At 38.3% G+C, this 21,761-nt stretch overlaps 1 protein-coding gene and 1 pseudogene across 1 annotated transcript; one reads left to right on the plus strand and one right to left on the minus strand.

The window, feature by feature from the left end:
• The first annotated feature begins 3,786 nt into the window (after nt 1–3,786).
• On the plus strand, nt 3,787–4,972 carry LOC100660443 (olfactory receptor 8B12-like). Its single transcript, XM_003422613.3, has one exon. The coding sequence runs from the start codon at nt 3,979–3,981 to the stop codon at nt 4,909–4,911; it is 933 nt and encodes a 310-aa protein (XP_003422661.1). The 5' UTR covers nt 3,787–3,978; the 3' UTR covers nt 4,912–4,972.
• Nucleotides 4,973–19,698: 14,726 nt separating this feature from the next.
• LOC100660735 (olfactory receptor 8A1-like) lies at nt 19,699–21,094 on the minus strand (annotated as a pseudogene).
• Between the last annotated feature and the right edge of the window lie 667 nt (nt 21,095–21,761).

A 21,761-nucleotide genomic window follows, 5' to 3' on the forward strand; every position in this document is an offset into this window, starting at 1 on the left:
GTCTTTTATTTCAAGGAGCCCTGACAGCACAGTCTTTATTTCCCATTCCTAGTCTGCTGTGAAGCCAATCTAATGCATTCTTTATTTCCAGTGTTATATTTATTATTTTGAGAATTTCTATTTGACTCTTTTTATTGTTTTTCTTGGACTTCACCATCTGCTAGCCAGTTTTGTCCATTTTTACCTTAATTAAAATATATTTACAGCAGTTACTTTAAAGCCTTGTCGACTAATTCCAAAGTCTAGGTCATATGCATATCTGCTTCTACTGACTTCTTTTTTTCTTCTCTATTGTTGGTAACATTTTCTTCCTTTGTCACATTTCTACTTATTTTTTTATTTTATTCTGAACATCATAGGTATGTTCTAGAGACTGTGGATTTTGTTATTCTCCTCTGGAGTTTTGAATTTTGTTCTGAGATGCAGTTAACTTACTAGAAGCTCACCTTGGTCTTATTGAGCCTTGGGTTTAGTCTTTGTTATGATGGGTCTTTTCAGTTTTGCCCTTGCTCCAAGGGCTTCGTTTATACTTCTAGGTTATGGTTTTTCTGAGGTCTCCTATTACTCCCTTGCTTGTTCCTCAAAGTCTCTCCACTTTTTCTAAGTAGGAATCCCATCATTTCCCTAGCACTGTGCATTGTCTTTGATCTCTGTTCAGTTATTACCCCCCTAGTAGTTGTTCTGGGCTAGGCCTTGTGAAGTCTAGCCCTGAGCATACAAAATTTAGGATTCAACCAGGAAGCCAAGGGATCCCATTATGCAGGTGTCTGAAAGTCATTTTCTGTGGCTTTTTCCCCTCAATAGCTTGTCTCACAAATTCCAGGTGTCTTAGTATTCGTGAACTCCTGATATTTCTTTATTTTAGCTACAGAGCCTGCAACCTTTTCTTTTTCTTTTTTTTTTCTTTTTTGGCTCTGCTTCCCTGAGCCTGGTTTGGAAATTGCACCAGGGAGAAAGGTGGGCGAATGTGGTAGTCACCTAAGGTTCTTGCTTTGTCTCAAGGAATGAAGCCCTCTGGCATCTGCTTTCCAGTGCTTGAAAATAGTTGTTATATATATATATATTCCCAAATCTTATAATTGTTTATGGCCAAAGGACAAGTATTATACTAGCTAGTCTATTTTACCTGGAATCAGAAGTCTGGTTAGTTATTTTTTTCATTACTTGTGCCTGGTATGCAAGCCAACCTGATGTTCATATAGGGTCATGAATAGAGCACTAAAGAAAATTGGCAACCTAGACACTGAAACTCGATCTGTGACTTTGGGCAAGTCATTTTACTTCTTGCACCTTACTCCCTTCATCTGTAAGATAAGGAGAAATATTAGTCATGTGGTTCCATCAGTTTCTGGCATTGGGTTCCCTTGAGAAGTTTAAAAATATATATATGGCTGCAATATCCCTATCTCCAGAAATTCTGATTCAGAAAGTCAGGGTGAAGCCCAGAACTTTTTGATAAACACCCTGGGTAATTGTTATGACTGGTCAGGCTTGGGGAAACACTGGATTAGATTATTTCCTGGGTCTTTTAAGGTCTAAAATTCTATGAGTTTTTTGGTTTAGTGTCAGAGGAGATAAGCAAGTGTCTGAGAGATTGAGATATAGGATAGGCAAATTTTTTCAAGTCAGAATTTGGAGGTGAGAAATAGACAGAAAGAGACAAAAACAAATCAAAGAAGAACAACTTTGTCTTTGCTGGGAACCTGATCTCTGGATTCAATTTGCCAGCTTTGAGTAGCTTGAAAGTCAGTTGACAGAAGTGCTTAAGAAATGTGGGTGGAGGGAGGGGCTGTCAAGGGACATTTTGACTAGTTAGTAATTTAGAGAAAGGCTAGTCTTGGCAGAGATCAAGAGCAGTTGCCCAATAGGGATTCTTTGGTACCATCAAATTTACACTCTATGAGAATATAGGGTAGATGAATCTGAGAAGTCTCCCTTTCTTTTCAGAGATAGGAGTAGTGCAATTAAATCCTGGAGTTAATTTAACTATGAATAAATTATTGAATGTGCTCTTCCAAATTACAGTAGCCCTTTGGATTTACCATTTCTGGTTCTAAGCACTTCTTTGTATTACATGTCATACATATTTATTTTTATTTTTCCAAGGGACTTTCAGATCTAAGAAGACCCTGCTTTATGGGTTTCACTAGATCTCATCAGGAGGTAATTTGTTTTGTGGTTAAAAATAAGGGACTTGAGGTCAGACAGGCATAGGCGTAATTGTGGGCAAACGTACTGGCTCTCTGTGTCCCTTACCTTTAAAATGGGTATCAGTATTGTGAGGGATAAACAAGATTACATTTGTATAGTGCTTTTGGATTATGGTGCCAGTGGTCAGTATAAGGGTGCTGTGTCTGGTACAGTATTGTGCACTCAACAAATGGTAATGATAATTGTTTTTCACATGACTTTTTTTCTTAATAGTGCTGAATAGATGTTAGTTGAACAAAAGTATTAAGTTTATAAAAGCCAAATCAAACAATATCAAGGGTGTAAACAAACATTTCTTTTTCCATAGGGAAGGTAATCTCTGAAGTAATGATCCTTAGGGAGTCTCTGTCTTAATAATCAGTTTTTTCAGAATTTGTAATTCAAAACAAAACTTAAGTTACCTGTTATATACTGATTAGGGAAAGAAACTCTCTTTTCCCAGGAAACAGGAGAGAAAGCTTTGGGTGAAGAAGCAATTAGAAGTCATGTTCTTAGTGCAGAAAGAGTTACAAGATAAATCACACGTTCTTACCTTTGATCAGAACTGGGAGAATAGTGTTCTGACTTCAAAGCTGTCATCTATTCACTAGGGCCATTTCCCTTCCCAGAACAATTGTGGCTAACAGACAGTAGAGTATAGCATTGTGGCTCTTTGACTAAAGGAAGCCAAGTGTCTGCCTGACCTGATCCGTCAGGTAACAGCACAAACATGGGAGTCAGACTGCTTGGATTCACCTTCTGGCTGCAACCCAGTAGTTTTGTAACTTTGGGCTAGTTGTGTAATCTCATTGAAATGGGGAATAATAATATTGTCACATAGCATTTAGAGCAGAGCCCCTCATAGTAATTGCTTAATAAGTGTTAGCTTTAAAAGATTATTTTTAGACCTCCAACCAACGGAGCTAAGAGCTCTGGGGCTGGGGAGAGGGGGGAAGAGAACATTCAATAATTTATTCCTAGTTAAATTCACTCCAGGAATTAATTGCACTAGTCCTAGCTCCAACAACAAAGGAGACTTCTCTGATTTTTCTCCCCTATATTTTCATGGAGGCTTGATGGCATACTGGTTAAGAGCTATGGCTGCTGACCAAAGAGTTGGCAGTTCAGAGCTATCAGCTTCTCCTTGGAAACCCAAGGGGGCAGTTCTACTCTGTAATATAGGTTGCTATTCGTTCGAATAGACTCAACGGCAATTTTTTTTTTTTTTTTAGTATTCTCATGGCATATAAATTTGATGGTAACAAAGTATCTGTCTAATGAAGTGACTGCTCTCAATCTCTGCCAAGACCAGCCTTTCTCCAAATTACTAACTAAGCATCTTCTTGCTCAGTCAAGCCCGATCCAGAGGTGGAAGCTCTGATGAGATTCGCAGTGACTTCTGCCTATCAGGACTCTCTTCAGAAAAGGGGCCCAGGTTTCAGCAACTGAAGCAGAGACACAAGAAGGAGGGATATATGAAAGGTGCTGACTTAAAGATCTAAAGGTAATTCAGCTTGTTTTTGCTACCCTTCTTCCCATCAGCACCAGCTCTCACCCTGGAGAGAAATTTTAGCCTGATATTGTACTCTGGACAGTTAAAATCACTTGGTGCTGTGAAGACAGATCCACACCAAACAGTAAAGACTTTGTACTGTAGTTTTTGTCTCTCTTTGAGGATTCCAATTCCCATGAATGGGTGAGGGGGCTGATTCTGGAAGGGTAGTGGTGATGTTTCTTTCCCTCTAAGTGGTTCTTTTCTACTGTCCTCACAGAGTCTCCAAGAGGAGAATGGCAACCAAGAACTCTTCTGTGACAGAGTTTATCCTCGCAGGCTTAACGGACCAGCCGGGACTCCAGGTCCCTCTCTTCTTCCTGTTTCTCTGCTCCTATGTGATCACTGTGGTGGGGAACCTGGGCTTGATTACTCTAATTGGGCTGAACTCTCACCTGCACACACCCATGTACTTTTTTCTCTTTAACCTCTCTTTAATAGATTTCTCTTACTCCACTACCATCACCCCCAAAATGATGATGAGTTTTTTCTCAAAGAAGAATATCATCTTGTACACAGGGTGTATGACTCAGCTGTTTTTCTTCTGCTTCTTTGTTGTCTCTGAGTGCTTCATTCTGTCAGCAATGGCATATGACCGCTATGTTGCCATCTGTAAACCATTGGTGTACATGGTCACCATGTCTCCACAGGTTTGTTTTCTCCTTTTGTTAGGTGTCTATGTGATGGGGTTTTCAGGGGCTATGGCTCATACAGGAAGCATAGTAAGTCTAACTTTCTGTGCTGACAACCTTGTCAATCATTTCCTGTGTGACATTTTTCCTCTCCTAGAGCTCTCCTGCAACAGCAAGAATGTGAATGAGCTGGTGGTAATTATTGTTGTAGTCATTGGTATTGGAATGCCTGTTGTCACCATCTCCATATCTTATGCTTTAATACTGTCCAGCATTCTCCATATTCCCTCCACTGAGGGCAAGTTTAAAGCCTTTAGTACCTGCACCTCCCACATAATTGTGGTTTCTCTTTTCTTTGGTTCTGGGGCTTTTGTGTATCTTAGACCACCTTCCTCTTTGTCTCTTGATCAAGGGAAAGTGTCCTCCCTGTTCTATACCATCATGTCACCCATGTTAAACCCATTAATCTATAGTTTGAGGAACAAGGATGTCAAATTTGCCCTGAGGAAAACCTTGAGGAGAAAAACATTTCCATGAGAAAAGAGCAGTCTTTGAGGAAGCAGATATAATGCTTTTCTTATCAGTGTGTGTGCATGTTTTCAATGAGGTGTCCAAGCTCCTGTGTTTTCTCTCCTAAACAGAAAGAGAATTTTAAGTCTTTATGTTTTGATGAGTGTTTAGTGCAGACCTTTTTTCCCTACCCCTCACCCCACCTTGACTATTCCAAGCATTCCTTTTCTTATGCAGATTGCTTCTAAAGTCAAAGATTGTTTAATCTTGAGTGATTCATACAAATAATTTAAACTAGCCTTCCCATTTAATAAATCACACATTGGAGACTCAGAAATATTGCATATGTTGCTGAAAGGACACACAACTATTTGGTTCTATAGCTGGCACTGGACTCCAGGCCCTTGAATTACAGTCTACTTTGTTTTTTATTTATTCCATGTTTTCTTTTTCCATTGCTGCCGTTACAGATTTCATTTTAAAAGTATGATACCTTAACATTTAAAATCTGGTTTCATTTACAATACTTTCACGTAACTTCTCAAAAAATTTTTTTCGAATATTGCATTTTTTTTAAATGGGTAGGAGGCGAAAGTTATTCCTAGGTTGATCTTGGCTGAATGACAAGAGCAGTGTGTGAAGGTTTGGGTGAATGGGAGGCTAGGATATTAGGTTCCATACAGCAGCAAGCATGGTCATTACTGAGGTTGTGTGTGGAACCCTCGGGACAAAGTCTAACGTAGGTTTTTTTTTTTTTTTTTAATGTAGTCTGGGTATTTTTTGAAAGTCACTAATGTATTAAGTGCTGGGGAGACACTTTCACTTAAGAGCTATTCGTTTGGAAAGTACTTTTACAGGCTTAAGGGTTCTAAAGATGATGACTGCAAAGTCACAGGTAGTTCAAGAGTAAGAGTCAGAATTTGAGCTTTTTCTTTAGGATTGGTTTGAGTGTGTGAGCTATGATTAAGAAATTTGTGGCTCAGGATAATCAAGTAAGGGTCTGGAGGCTCTAATCCATTGCTTTCAAGTCAATTCTGCCCTATAGAGTTTCCAGAGAGTGGCTGGTGGATTCCAACTGCCGACCTTTTGGTTAGCAGCCATAGTTCTTAACCACTGCACCACCAGGGCTTTCTAAAGGAGCAGTAATTAATTTGGGGCATCTAGCTAGTTTTTAGTTTTTGGAGTCCTTGTGTGGTGTAAACAGTTAACACACTTGGCTGCTTACTGAAAGGTTATAGGTTCGAGTCTACCCAGAGGTGCCTCCAAAGAAAGGCCAGGGGATCTACGTCCAATAATCAGCCATCTCAAACACTATGGAGCACAGTTCTACTCTGACACATATGGAGTCACCATGAGTTGAAATTGATGGCAGCTGGTTTGGTTTCGTTAGTTAACAGGGCAGCGCTACACAGAAGAGGCAATTTCCATTTAATTTTAAGGCAGTGCATAGAGCACTTCTCGTACAGGCATGTATAGAAAGAAATAATCTCAGAACTATTTTAACTCCACAGCATTGTATAAAGAGAAGTGCAGCTTTATATAATACATTGGAACATTTTGATCTAAATGATTTCTTAGCAGTAAAGGTTTTTTTGAAAACCACTAATATATTAAGTGCTGGAGAGATGCTTTAACTTAGTAGCTATTCCTTTGGGGAGTTATCTTCTTTGGGAAAATGGGAAGTTTGGATGAGTGTTCAGTTTTGCCCTTTGGTATGGCACAGATCATAAAACTAAGAGTGTTGGTGGAAGGTTTGGCTTTAGTCATCACAGAATGGTAAAAGAGAACAGATTTCCAAGATCTGTGGGGTGTGTCAAGTGAGTGAGGTGAATAGGCCATATAAGGTAGGTAGTAAACAGTGACTTGTTAGGCATATAAGTTTTGTTTTCTGACCCAGTAGGTTAGTAGTTGTGTGACTTTGGGCAAATTACTTAATGTCTCTGAATACGATTTTCTTTATTTTTATAAAGTGAGAAAACATTCCTGACCTCTTGGGGTTTTGAGAATACTAAGTATGAAAACCCAAAAAATAAATCCTGGTTCTGTCCCTGCTGGAATTCCTTCATCTAGTTATCAGCGTTTCCTCTAGCTTTTTCATGACCTTAAGCTAATTATTTCATCTTCCTGGGATTCTTACTTGGTCATGAGAAAAATAGGCTCATTTCTAAGTTTATTTAAAAAATAATGTATTTTGACCAATTCTTGTACATGTTAAAAGAAAATACATGTCTGGTTATGTAATAAAACATGTCTTCCTCCCATCTAGTCACTCCATTCCTAAATTCTCCTCCTAGAAGTATTATTTGTTGCCAATTTCTTGCGAATCTTCCCAAGATTGTATATGAATATGTAATGAAATATCTCTCTGTATATACATCATGGAGCTCTGTTGGCATAGTGGTTAAACATTTGTCTGCTAACCAAAAGGACGGCACTTCGAATCTACCAGCTACTCTTTGGAAACACTATGGAGTGGTTGTACTGTGTCTTGTAGGGTCACTATGAGTTGGAATCAACTTGACAGCAATGGGTTTTTTATATACTTCATGTACATATCTAGCACCCCTCTTTTAGAGTTGTATGAAAAGCCATTTATGAATGATTCTTTTAGAAGAGGATGGAACAGAGAATTGCAGTGCCTTTGATGGGTACGAGGGCCAGAAAGGGTGGGAGGGAAAAACACTAAATGCAATAGAAAAGTGGTAACTTTGGTGAAGGGTAAGACACTACACAATATTGGGGAAGTCAGCACAACTTGTCCGAGGCAAGGTCATGGAAGCTCCTTAGATACATCCAAACTCCCTGAGGGACCGAATTACTGGACTGAGGGCTGTGGGGACTATAGTCTTGGGGAACATCTAGCTCAATTGGCATAACGCAGTTTATAAAGAAAATGTTCTACATTCTACTTTGGAGAGTAGTGTCTAGGGTCTTCAAAAGTTTGTGCGCGGCCATCTAGGATACCCCACTGGTCTCACCCCTTCGGGAGCAAGGAAGAATGAAGAAAACTAAAGACACAAGGGAAACATTAGTTCAAAGAAGTAATGGGCCACAACTGCCACAGCCTCCACCAGGCTGAGTCCAGCGCAACTAGATGGTGCCCAGCTACCACCACCAACTGCTCTGACACGGATCACAATAGAGGGTCCCAGACAGAGCTGGAGAAAAGTGTACAACAAAATTCTAACTCACACACACACAAATAAAGAAACCAGACTTACTGGTCTGACAGAGACTGGCGAAACCCAGAGAATATGGCTCCCAGACACCCTTTTAGCTCAGTAATGAGGTCACTCCTGTGGTTCACCCTTCGACCAAAGATTAGACAGGCCCATAAAACAAAAGGAGACTAAATGGACACACCAACCCAGGGGCAAGGATGAGATAGCAGGAGGGAACAGGAAAGCTGGTAATGGGAAACACAATGTCAAGAAGGGAGAGTGTTGGCTTGTTGCAGGGTTGACAACCAATGTCACAAAGCAGTATGTGTATTAATTGTTTAATGAGAAACTAGTTTGTTCTTTAAACCTTCATCTAAAGTAGAATAAAAAAGAAAAAAAAAAAAAGAGGATCCAATCACAGAGGAGGTATGGGATAGAAGAAGGAGAATGAGACATTATTGACCTTGGGTGCATCACTATGGGTTCAAACCCTGCAGACACAGAGTGACATTTTGGTCTCCTGATCTGTCCTCACCCTGTGGATGTACCACCTCTCTCTCAGTTTGGTTCATGCATGGTGAGGTCAGAGTCCTTGATAGATGAGAGTATCAGAAAGGCAAAAAATTTCAATCCAGCAAGTATTTCTGTGTAAGTTTATCTATTTTAGCAAATGCTTTTTTTTTTTTTTTCTGAACCTTGAAGGAGCTCATTTATTGTTGCAAACTTGGAATGTGCAAAACATATGAAAAAAGGAATATTTAGTCTTAATGTGGTAGTTTGCAGTTTTGGTCTCAATTCTTCGTTCCTCTAGTAGTATTATGTACCCATGACCTTGCTATGGCCTTATAGAGTATATTTCTCTGCCCTACTAATATTAAGCTCAGCAATGTGACCCATTTGGCCAATGAGATATTAGCAGACATGATGTAAGCAGGAGCTTGGAATGTGTTTGCATGGTGGGGCTTGCCCTCTTGTGCTTCTGCCATTGCCTTGAGAAGAGCTTCTCTTTCATAACTGTTGTCCCTCCCAACTGATTCTCACAATGAACACGTGTGGAGCAGATCCTGAAACAGAACACATACTCATGCACAGACAAGATGAGTGCCACAATCAACTTATAGACATATGAGGGACAAATTCTTGTTATTGTATGCTGATGAGATTATGTGATTGTCATATAGCAATAGCTAACTGATACACCCATTCAGAGATTAGGAAAGGAGCATCTCATCTGGAGATTTTCTTTTAGTGGGCTCATACTCAATATACCATGTTTATAAAAGATTGTTTAGTTTATAATGTGAGCTCCATTTTTGCCAATAAATATACTTTGAATTATAATTTTTCATGGATTTATCATGTAGGTCCATCATACATATATTTTTAATTTTATTGTGCTTTAGGTGAAAGTTTAGAGCTCGTTAATTTCTCATTCAAAAATTTATATACATATTATTTTGTGACATTAGTTTCAGCCTTCACAATGTGAAAGCATGCTCCCCCTTTCCACCCTGAGTTCCCCATGTTCATTTGTCCAGTTCCTTCCCCTTCCTGCCTTCTTGTCTTGCTTTTGGGTAGTGGTTGTCCATTTTGTCTCATATATTTGATTGAACTAAGAAGCACATGTATTATTGTTTGCTTTATAGACCTGTCTAAGCTTTATCTGAAAAGTGGGCTCTGGGAGTGTTTTCAGTCCTGGGTTAACAGAGTGCCCGGGGGCCATTTGTCTTGAGGGTTCCTTTAGTCTCTGTCAGACCAATAAGTCTTGTCTTTTTTCATGAATTTGTATTTTGTTCTACATTTTTCTCCTGCTCTGTCCCAGACTTTCCGTTGTCATCCTTGTCAGAGTTGTCGGTAGTGGTAGTTGGGCACGATCTAACTCTTCTGGGCTCAGGCTGGTGGGGTCTCTGGTTCATGTGGTCCTTTAGTCCTTTGGGCTAGGATTTTGTGTCTTTGGTTTTCATCATTCTCCTTTGCTCTGCATGAGATGGGACCAATAGATGTATCTTAAATGTCCACTTGCAAGCTTTTTAGATTCCAGATGCTACTCACCAAATTAGGGATACATCATATTTTTTAAAGCTCTCTCTGGTGGTTGTACATTAAAACTGGGTCATATTTCCAATGTTTTATTAGTATTAATAATACTATGACTCACTTTTATGTAAAACTTTTTGTCTAGATTTTTGTATTATATTATTTTCTGGGGATAGATTCCTATTGTATTTTCATTACTTTTGAATTCAAAATATTTCCCAATTTTCTCTATGATTTCTTCTTTGAATCATTTGTTACAGAGAAATGTGTTTTTAATACATAATCATTTTTCCTTAAATATATTTTTGCTATTGATTTCTAATTTAATTTCACAATGTTCAGAGAATATAAGGTGCAAAATGTTAATCTTTTCATATTTATCGATGAGGGAAAAGTAGACACCTAACAACCTTGTCTCAGGGTAAGCAGTCAAGAAATTGTAAATGGAGTAGTCAAAGTATGCTTCATGTGTGAACGCAAAGAGCAGAGTTTCTTGTTTCCAGTAGTACTCCTCCCTTGCAGAGTATCCAAAGAAGCCTTCTTCTCTGGATTTCCAGTCAGATTCCTAACATATTCACCTGTAAAAGAAAAGCCTTTAAAAAGTCATCATATGTTTGCAATGTTATGGATAGACAATGTTTCTTCCTTTCAATTGAGAGAAACATCTTGTCATAGCTTTAATTATATATGATGGCCCTTAGCCATAATTACTGTCATGTTAACCCAGAGAAAAGTGGACTAGACTTTTGTTTTTGCAGTACAATAGGGAAAAGAAGGAGATAGGTTCAGGACCATCCCCTCATATATGACCTGCGACCCAGGTCTCTACATGTCCCTGTTCCTAATTGTAAATATTAAGGTTGTGTGTAAACTTGGTTGGGCCATGATTCTCAGTGGTTTGGCAGTTATGATGTAGGTTGGCAGTTATGTAATGATGTGATTTGGCAGTTATGTAATGATGTAATTAACTCCATGATGAGATCTACTATGAGCAGCCAATCAGTTGAAAGGGAGTTTCTGTGGGGTTGTGACCTGTATATAGTGAACCTCCAATATATACATGGATGTTCAGCAAGGCTTTCACTCTGGATCTTGCATCTGGATTGTCATCATCAGACCTCCAGTTCTTGAGACTTGAGCTAGTAGTTTACCTGTCTATCTTGTGATTTGTCACCTCTGTAGCCTATTAGCCAGTGGCCTATCTTCTTACTTGCCAGTCTTGGTATTTGTTGACCTCCACAACCTGTGAGTCAGAGGTCTGCTGTCTGACCTGCTAATCTTGGGTTCATCAGTCCCTGAAGTTATGTGAGTCAGGAGAAGCCTTTATCCTGTTGCCTGACCAACAGGCTTGAAACTTGCCAGCATCCACAACCACATAAGCAATTTCTCTGAAATAAAACTCTCTCTCTGTACGTGTATATGTATCACTTCACTGTTTTTGCTTCTCTAGAGAACTCAGCCTAAGATATCTGGTACCTAGGGTAGTACTAGAGAAACAAAATTGCAAGGGTGAGTTTTCTAATTTGGTTCTCAAGTCTGGTTAGTCTTAAAGATGTTGATGACTCTGCCTGCAGTAGTAAAGAGGGCACTACTAATATGTGGGATGAGGTGAAATTGAAATACCCAAAATATCACAACTAATAGATCAGGTATTTGTGGAAGGTGAGGCTCTTTGTGATCACATGTTTGATACGTTTCTATCATTTTGCCATAATGATAAGTATAAGGAAGCTAGTTGGTTGGTCCTTTCTCTAGACTCCTGAAACTTGAGATAGAGATGTATTAGCAGATAATCAGGAAGCTGGGGACACTGATCCCTAAATTCTGTTGAATCACTCCTGCCAGTGGAACCACCCCTCTCATTTTCATCTGAAGATATTACTCCATCTTTATCGGCTAAGCCACCCTCCCCAGTAAAACCATTAGCTCCTCCACCACTATCTGATGAGATTAGCCCAGCTGTGTCTGAAAAGCCTTTGTCTGAACCATCTCCTGGGGAGGTGTCTGAGTCATTGCCTGGGGTATCATCTGAGGCATATGCGTTAGAAAACATTGCTGAATGTTCTCAGAACACATCCCCATCACCCATTTTGGCTTTTAGACCTGTAACTAGACTTAAGTCCAAACGAGCCCCAAAAGGTAAAGTACAAAACATGACCCAGAAGGAGGTACACTGCAGTCCAGAAGAACTGCTTGAGTTTTCTAGTATGTACAAACAGAAACCTGGGGAATATGTGTGAGAAAGGCTATTACGGGTGTGGGATAATGGTATAAGGAACATAAAGTTGAATCAGTTTGACTTTATTGATATGGGCCCACTAAGCACAGGTTCTTCATTCAGTATTTCAGATCAAGAGGTTAGGAAAGAGTCTAATAGTTTATTTGGTTGGTTTGCTATTGTCTAGTTAGCATTTTTCCATCCCTGCCCCTTCCCTCACTCCTAACTGTAAAAGATTGTTTCTTTTTGTGTATAAACCTTTTCATGAGTTTTTACAGTAGTGGTCTCATACAATATTTGTTCTTTTGTGAGTGACTTATTTCTCTCAGCATAATGCCCTCCAGATTCATCCATGGTATGAGATGCTTCTCAGATTCATAATTGTTCTTTAGCATTGTGTAATGCTCCATTGTGTGTATGTACCACAGTTTGTTTATCCATGCATCTGCTGATGGGCATTTAGGTCCTTTCCATCTTTTTGCTATTGTGGACAATGCTGCAATGAACATGTGCATATGTCTATTCATGTGATGAATCTTATTTCTCTAGGATATATTCCTAGGAGTGGGATTGCTGGATCATATGGTATTTCTATTTCTAGCTCCTAAGGAAGCGCCTTATCATTTTCCAAAATGGTTGTATCATGTTGCATTCCCACCAGTAGTGCATAAGTGTTCTGATCACCCTGCAGCCTCTCCAGCATTTATTTTCTGTTTTTTTGAGTCGTGCCAGTAATGTTGGTGTGAGATGGTATGTCATTGTGGTTTCTCTAATGGCTAGTGATCGCAAACATTTCCTCATAAAGTCTGTTGGCCGTTTGAATGTCTTCTTTGGTGAAGTATCTGTTCATTTCCTTTACCCATTTTTTAATTGGATTATTTGTCTTTTTGTTGTAGAGGTGTTAGTTTTTCTTTTAGATCGTAAGGATTAGAACTTTGTCTGATTCTTAATAGCCAAATTTTTTTTCCCTGTCTCTAGGTCCTCTCTTTACTTTTTGGTTAAATCTTTTGAACGTGTTGAATTTTTAGAAGATCCCAGTTATCTAGATTATCTTCTGGAGTTTGTGTGTTGTTGGTTTTGGTTTGTATCCTGTTAATGTCATGTTTTAGGGTCTCTAGCATTGATCCTATTTTTTCTTCTATGAACTTTATAGTTTTTGGCTTTATATGTAGATCTGTGGTCCATTTTGAATTATTTTTTGTATACGGTGTGTGGTATGGGTCTTGTTTTATTGCTCTGCAGATGGACATCCAATTTTGCCAGCACCATTTGTTAAAAAGGCTGTCTGTTTCCCATTTTATGGTCTTTGGGCCCTTGTTGAAGATCAGGTATCCCTACATGGATCAATTTACATCAGGGTTCTCGATTCTGTCCCATTGGTCAATGTATCTGACGTTGTACCAGTACCAGGCTGTTTTGGCTACTGTAGGTGTAGTGTAGGTTCTGAGGTCAAGTAGTGTGAGTCCTACTTTATTCTCCTTCTTCAATAGTTCTTTACTTATTCGGGGTATCTTCCCTTGCCGTATAAAGTTAGTGATTGTTTTTTCCATCTCTTTAAAGAATGTTTTTGGTATTTGGATCAAGATTGCATTGTGTTTGTAGATTGCTTTGGGTAGAACTGTCATTTTCACAATGTTGAGTGTACCTATCCATGAGCATGGTATGTTTTTCCGTTTATGTAGATCTCTTTTGTTTCTTGCAGTAGTGTTTTGTAGTTTTCTTTGTATAGGTCTTTTACATCTCTGGTTAGATTTATTCCTAAGTATTTTATTTTTTAGGGGCTATTTTTATTTATGGTATTGATTTTCTGATGTCCTTTTCATCTTTCTCTTTATTGGTGTATAGGAGTCCAACTGATTTTTGTGTATTTACCTTGTATCCTGCTATTCTGCTGAATCTTTCTATTAGTTCCAGTAGTTTTTTATATATAGTATCTTATCATCTGCAAATAGGGACAGTTTTACTTCTTCATTATAAATTTCTATTCTTTTTATTTATTTTTCTTGCCTTTTTTAATGCTCTAGCTAGGACTTCCAGCACAATGTTAAATAGGAGCAGTGATAAAGGGCATTCTTGTCTTGTTCCCGTTCTCAAGGGGAATGTTTTCAGCTCTCTCCATTAAGAATGATGTTGGCTGTTGTTTTTGCATAGATGCCCTTTATTATGTTGAGAAATTTCCCCTCTATTTTATTGAGAGTTGCTATCAGGAATGGATGTTGTACTTTGTTGAATGCCTTTTCTGTGTTGATTGAGATGATCATATGATTCATTCCTTTCCTTTTATGTGGTGGATTACATTGATTGATTTTCTAATGTTGAACTACCCTTACATCCCTGTTATGAATTCTAGTCAGTTGTGTTGTATTATTTTTTTGATATGATGTTGAATTCTATTGGCTAGGCTTTTTTTTTTTTTTGAGAATTTTTGCATCTATTTTCATGAGAGATATTGGTCTGTAATTTTCTTTTGGCTTTTGGTATTAGGGTTATGCTGGCTTCGTAGAATATATTTGGAAGTATCACTTCCTTTTCTATGTTCTGAAATAGTTTGAGTAGTACTGGTGTAAGTTATTCTCTGAACGTTTGATAGAATTCTCCAGTGAAGCCATCTGGGCCCGGGCTTTTTCTTGTTGGGAGTTTTTTTCACTCCCTTTTCAATTTCTTCTCTTGTTATGAGCCTGTTCAGATTTTCAACATCATTTTGTATTAGGTTGAGTAGGTACTGTGTTTCTAGAAATTTGTTTTTTCCTCTAGGTTTTCAAGTTTGTTGGAGTATAGGTTTTCATAATACTCTGTTATGTTCCTTTTTATTCCAGTTTTATTCAGTGTAATATCCCCCATTTTATTTCTTATTTGGGTTATTCGTATCCTCTCCTGTTTTTCTTTTGTCATTTTGGCCAGAGGTTTGTCAATTTTGTTGATCATTTCAAGAACCAGCTTTTGGTTTTGTTGATTCTTTCTATTGTGTTCTGTTCTCTATTTCATTTTTTTCTGCTCTGATCTTTATTATTGCCTTTCTTCTGGTGGCTGTGGGCTTTTATTGCTGTTCTCTTTCTATTTGTGCATTTGTGTAGCTAATGTTTTGATTTTGTCCCTTTCTTCTTTTTTGATGTATGTATCTATTGCTATAAATTGATATCTGTGGACTGCCTTAGGTGTGTCCCAAATATTTTGGTATGATGAGTTTTCATTCTCATTTGATTCTGGGAATTTTTAAATTCTATCTCAGACTTCTTCTATTACCCAGTTGTTTTTAAGGAGGCTGTTAGTCAGTTTCCATGTAATCGACATTTTTTCCTTGCTGTTTCTGTTGTTAATTTCTACCTTGATGGCATTATGGGCAGAGAAGATACTTTGTATTATCTCAATGTTTTGAATTTTTTTTGAAGGTTGCTCTGTGGCCTGAGATGTGGTCTATTCTAGTGGATGTTCCATGTTCATTTGCAAAGAATGTGTACCTTGCAGCTTTTGGGTGGCGTGTCCTATACATGTCTATGAGGTCAAGGTGGCTGATTGTGCTCTTTAGCTCATCTGTATTTTCCTGAGTTTCTTTCTATATGTTCTGTTTCCTACTATTATTGTGGAACTCTCAGTCTTTCTTTTCAGTGCTGTTAGAGTTTGTTTTATGTGTTTTGGAGACCTGTTATTGGGTGTGTAGGTGTTTATTGTGATTATGTCTTCTTAAGCGATCACCTCTTTAATCATGATATAGACTTTGGTCCCTTGTTGAAGATCAGCTATCCCTACGTGGATCGATTTACATCAGGGTTCTCGATTCTTTTTTGTCTTTTATACTGGATTTTGTTTTAAAATTTATTTTATCTGAGATTAGTATTGACACTCCTGCTCTTTTTTGTAGCTGTTTCCTTGGTATACTTTTTTCTATCCTTTGATTTTTAATAAATTTATGTCTTTGTTTCTAAGGTGTGTCTCTTGTAGACAGCATATTGATGGATTTTGCTTTTTTTTTTTTTAATCAATCCTGTCACTCCATGCCTCTTTATGGGTGTATTTAGGCCATTTACATTCAGTATGACTGTTGGTAGTTGTCAGTTTCTTGCTGTTATTTTGTAGTTTTTTCTTTTTTTTTGTAGTGCTGACTTTTTTTTTGTTTGTTCTTCTCTGCTGTGCTGAATTACTTTTGTTTGTGGATTTTTTTTCTTTTGTTTTTGTAAATTTTTTATTTACTGAGACTTCATGTTTTTCTTCTTTATTTTGATGAGTAGGTTTGTTAACTTCTTTTGTGGTTACCTTGAAATTTACCCTTCCTAGGTTTGAACCAGTCTATTATTACTTGGTATCTCCTTGCCTTCCGTGCTATTAGAAATTTCTATACCTACACCATTTATTCCCTCTTTTATTGTTCTGACATTATTGTCATTTAGAGGTTAAACTCTCTGGTTCCCCATTATAATTCTTTTGGTTTTGGATAGTCCTTGAGAGTTTGTTTCCTAGGTTGATATCTGGCTGGTATAATCTTGTGTCCTAGAGTCAGGTTGTTGTCTGATGTTTTTTCTCAAACTGAAGAACTTCCTTTAATCATTCTTGTAAGTTTGTTTCGATTTTTACATATTCCCTTAATTTCTGTTTATCTGGAAATGTTCTAATTTTTCCATCATATTTGTATGAGAGTTTTGCAGGATATATTATTCTTGGTTGGCAAATTTTTTCTTTCGAGGTTTATATATGACTTCCCATTGCCTTCTTCTCTGCTTGGTTTCTGTCGAGTAATCAGAGCTTAGTCTTATTGTTTTCCCTGTGTATGTGACTTTTCATTTTTCCTGAGCTGTTCTCGGGATTCTTTTTCTCTGGTTTTTGTGAGTGTGATTATGATATGCCTTAGTGATTTTCTTTTAGGGTTTATCTTATATGGGGTTCATTTAGATTCTTGGGTGGTCAGCTTTTCAAATTTCATTTAGGAAAGATTTCTGTTTGCAATTCTTCAATGATCTTCTCTGTGTCTTCTGTTTTCTACCCCCGTCCTGGAATTCTGATCACTCAAAAATTTTTGCTTTTGATTGTATCCCACATAATTTTCAGTGTTTCTTTATTTTTCTTTGTTCTTTTTTTCTGATATTTCCTCAAAGTTTTATCCAAGTATTTGTCTTCAATTTTTCTGACCTTGTTTTAAACCTGTTCCTCAGCCCTTTTATGATACTGTCCATTTCTGAAATCTTGTTGTTTATCTTTTGAATTTCTAGCTGTTTTTGTATGATTTCTATTTGTGATTTTATTTTGGCATTTTTTTTCCTGTATTATTTTCCTGAATTCTTCCATTATCCATGAATTTATCTATTTTTCCTCATTTTTGTTGGCTTTTTGCTTCAACTCTTGGATATCTCCTAATATTAGAGATTTGAATTCCCTATCAGGTAGTTCTAGTGCCTTTTCTTCTACTGGAAAGTCACCTGGTGTTTTATATTGGATGCCTACTAAAACCATCCTGTCATTTTTTTTTTAAGATATATTTTGATATTTTCTGCTGTCTTTGGGAATTCAGTGGTTATTTTCTTCATTTATTGATTGTAGATTTATTTCTTTCATCATGTTTTTTTGTTTTATTTGTTTATGTCTGAGCAGACAGGCTGTGCATTCTTTACTGTTTGCTTGTCTGTGGACATGATATTTTTCACCTCCTTGTCCATGGTCAGAGCCAGTTGCTCAGCTATGGTGGAGCAGGGCAGGTCCAGATGAAGGGGATGGTCTGGAATGGTTGTTTGAGGCACATACTGGGGCTGACAAGGTGAGCCAAAGGTCAGTGCAGGGGATGGTCTGGTAGGCCATGCCTCTGCTGCTTGGGACTGCAGTGTTCAGCAAGTGGTGCAGATAGGCAGGAGGGAGGGGGAGGGGAAGATTGTGATGTGTGGAGCTAGGTTGAGAGAAGAGAGAAACAGGAACAAAAAAAAAGTGCTGAGGGAGCTGCCATTTGAGTGGAGAGATAAGAAGCCAAGAAATGAAGGAAAAAAACAAAAAAAAAAGAAAGAAAGAAAATAAATAAAAAATGCCCTCATAGATCCTTCCAATGCGGTTGCATAGACTGGGGAAGCAACCCAGAAGCTACACAGTACAGCCTGACTAGGAGTGGAGATGATACAGAGCCCCAGGTATTCAGGGGACAGGAAAAGAAGGTAAGTAGAAAGAGACAAGAAACTGAGCAATGAAAAAAATAGAAAGGAAAAAAGAAAGAAAAAAACCAATGAACAATAAAAAAGAAAAAAGAAATTCCTCCATGGTTCCTACCAGCGTAGTGACTCATTCAGACCGGGGACATTATTACCCAGCTGAGTAGTGCTTCACAGCCTGTCAAGAAGCAGCAAAGATTGCACAAGGAGTCATGTCTTCAAGAGAAAGAGGGGGAGGAGGTGAGAGGCAGGGAAGAAACCAAACGAGGCCAAAACAAGCAACACCAGCAACAAGAAAACAGGGGTGAAGAAGCCAGTCAGTGTGGGTGGGTGAATCCTCGTGGCAAGGAACAGTTGCCTCCCATTCCTCCTCAAGACCCCTGGGAAGTGGCAGATTGACCCTCCAGGAAGCAGCAAATCAGGCTGCCAAGAAGCATTCATCTCCATTTGTCTTGTGTAAAACAAATGCAAATTATGAGAATTAGTTTGGCTAATATGTTCCCTATTGAGAATAATAAATCAAAAACAGCTTTCTTAAAGTCATGGATAAAAGTTTTAAATTTACTTTATATTATAATCCAAATAGGTAAATGTTTATTAGAGGTCCAAAGATAGAAAAAACTGATCCTAGATGGAAGAAAACATAAACTTGAAATCAGCAAGACTCAAGCAGAGTCAAACATGAAATACATGACATTAAACAGGGAAGAGAAAAGATGAGCAGATGCACTTAATCAGTCATGTTGAGAAATGTTTGCTCTCTATCAATGTGTGTGTATTTGGAGGATTTCACCTATATTTGTATCTTAGTTTTCAACTTGAGACAGAATAATGACATTTGCAACCAAACAGTCTTCTTTATGTTTTCTGCATGGTGGCCTTCACCTCCTTGGTCCTTTGTAAATTAGAGGGTTCAGCATGGGGATTGCTGTCATGTAGGAACACAGAGCCCATGTTCTCCTGGGCCAGTGAAGTGACCTTGAGTGGTTTTAAGTACATGAATGCACCAGATCCATAGAACAATTCCATTGACACAATGTTGTAATAATATTTTCTCTATAGAAGGTAATGGTAATAATATTTTCTCTACAGGAGGTAATAAACAAAGAATGACTCTCAAACTCAATGCTTAAAGTTTAAAATTTATGTTAAATAAAAAAAAGTAACTGTTTATCAAAGGGCTCAGGATAGACAGAATAGATCTCAAACAAGAGAAAATATGAACTTGAAAATAGTAAGACATGAGAGAGGGTGGGAGGGAAGAGAAAAGAGAGAAGACAGTCACCAACCATGTAGAGAATTGGTGTTCCCCATCCATGGTTGGACTTTCCTCTGGTATTTATAACAACCTAGTTTTAAGATTGAGAAAGAATAATAATATTTGCACCAAGACAGTTTTCTTCTTAGTGTTTTCTGCATGGCAGCCTTAACCTCTTTGTTCCTCAGACTATAATTACGGGGTTCAGCATGGAGATCATTTTGGGGTAGAACACAGAAGCCACATTCTCCTGAGCCAAGGAACTGGCTGTGGAAGGTTTTAGATACATGAATACAGTAAATCCATAGAACATTCCCACTGCTGTAAGGTGGGAGTTGAAGGTGCTGAAGGCTTTGGACCTGCCCTCTGTGTTCCTGATGCAGAGGGTGCTGGAGAGGATGAAGGTGTAGAAGACAAGGTCAGTGAAACTGAAGACTATGATGTTGAATCCAGCCAAAAAGAAAAGTGTGAGCTCAGTATTATAGGTGCTAGAGCAGGAGAGCTTCCTGAGAGGGAGGATGTCACAGAAGTAATGACTGATAAGGCTCACACAATAGGACAGTTTTAACATGAGGCCAGTTTCTATTTTTTAGCCAATGAGGCCCATGCTGTAGACCACAGCCACTAGCAGGGAGCAGATGTGATGGGACATAGTGATGTTATAAAGCAAAGGGCTACAGATGGCAACATGACGGTCATATGCCATCACTGTCAGCATGTAAGCCTCGGCAATGACAAAAACAAGGAAAAAGCAGAGCTGTGACATGCACCGCAAGTAAGATATGCTGTTTTTCTCTGACAGAAAGTTCACCAGCATTTTAGGAGTACTGACAGAGGAATAGCACATATCCAGAAATGACAAATTGCTGAGGAAGTAGTACATGGGGGTGTGAAGCTGGGAATTCAGACAAATGAACATGATCATGCCAGGTTCCCCACCATGATGACCATGTAGATCCCTAGAAAGAGGAAGAAGAGAGGGAGATGGAGCTATGGCCGATTTGTTAATCATCCTAGAATGAATTCTGTCACAGTAGAATGATTTTCTGTAGCCATTCTCCTGGGGCTGGAAGCCTGTGGGGCTGGAAAGAAAAGCCTCATGAAAGGCTGTAATTCTCCTTGATGAAGCCAGTTCTGAGCATTTGTTTCAAGCTTGGAAATCCTGGGCTGTTTCTTTCTTTGACTATTGTACAAAGCAGATAACACTACATTGCGCAATTCAACATTTTTCATGTGTACAATTCAGTGAGACTTAATATATCAATCATGTTGTGTAATAATTGCTAATGTCCATTGCCAAATGTTTTGTCCCCATAAACAGAAACACAGTGTGTTCTAAACAATATTTCCACTTTTTCATCTGTCTTCTGCCTCTGGTTGCCACTACTAAACTCTGATCTGTATACATTTGCCTATTCTGGGTATAGCTTATTAGTGAGCTCATTCAATATTTGTTGTTTTATGATTGGCTTATTTCACTCAGCCTAATGTTTTCAAGGTTCATCCATGTTGTGGCGTGGATTGGAAGACTTAATATTGTCAAGATGTCAGGGTGGAGCCCAGAATTCCTTTTTAACAAACATCCTAGGTAATTTTTATGACTCATCAAGTTTGGGGAAACACTGGATTAGATTGATTATTTCCTGGGTATTTTAAGGTCTAAAATTTTATGAGTCTATTGGCTTAGTGTCAGAGTAAATAAGGAAGTGTCTGAGAGATTGAGATATAGGATAGGCAGTGTTTGTCAGGGTAGAAGTTTGGGGTGAGAAGCATAAGATGGAAAGAGAAAAAAAAAGCAAACCAAAGAAGAACAAATTCTTCTGTGGCGCTTTGCTGGGGATCTGAACTACTGGGATTCAATTTGTGAGCTTGGGGTAGCTTGAAAGTCAGTTGAGAGACGTGCTCAGGAAATGTGGGTGGGAGTCAGGGGCTGTCAAGGGAAATTTTTGACTAGTTAGTAATTTAGACAAAGACTGGTCTTAGCAGAGTTTGAGAGCCATTGCCCAGTAGTGGTTCTTTCTGCCATCAAATTTACACTCTATGAGAATATAGTGGAAAAGTATCAGAGAAGTCTCCTTTCT

The sequence above is a fragment of the Loxodonta africana genome, chromosome 15 (genome assembly GCF_030014295.1).
Source record: "Loxodonta africana isolate mLoxAfr1 chromosome 15, mLoxAfr1.hap2, whole genome shotgun sequence".
Classification (NCBI taxonomy): Eukaryota; Metazoa; Chordata; class Mammalia; order Proboscidea; family Elephantidae; genus Loxodonta; species Loxodonta africana.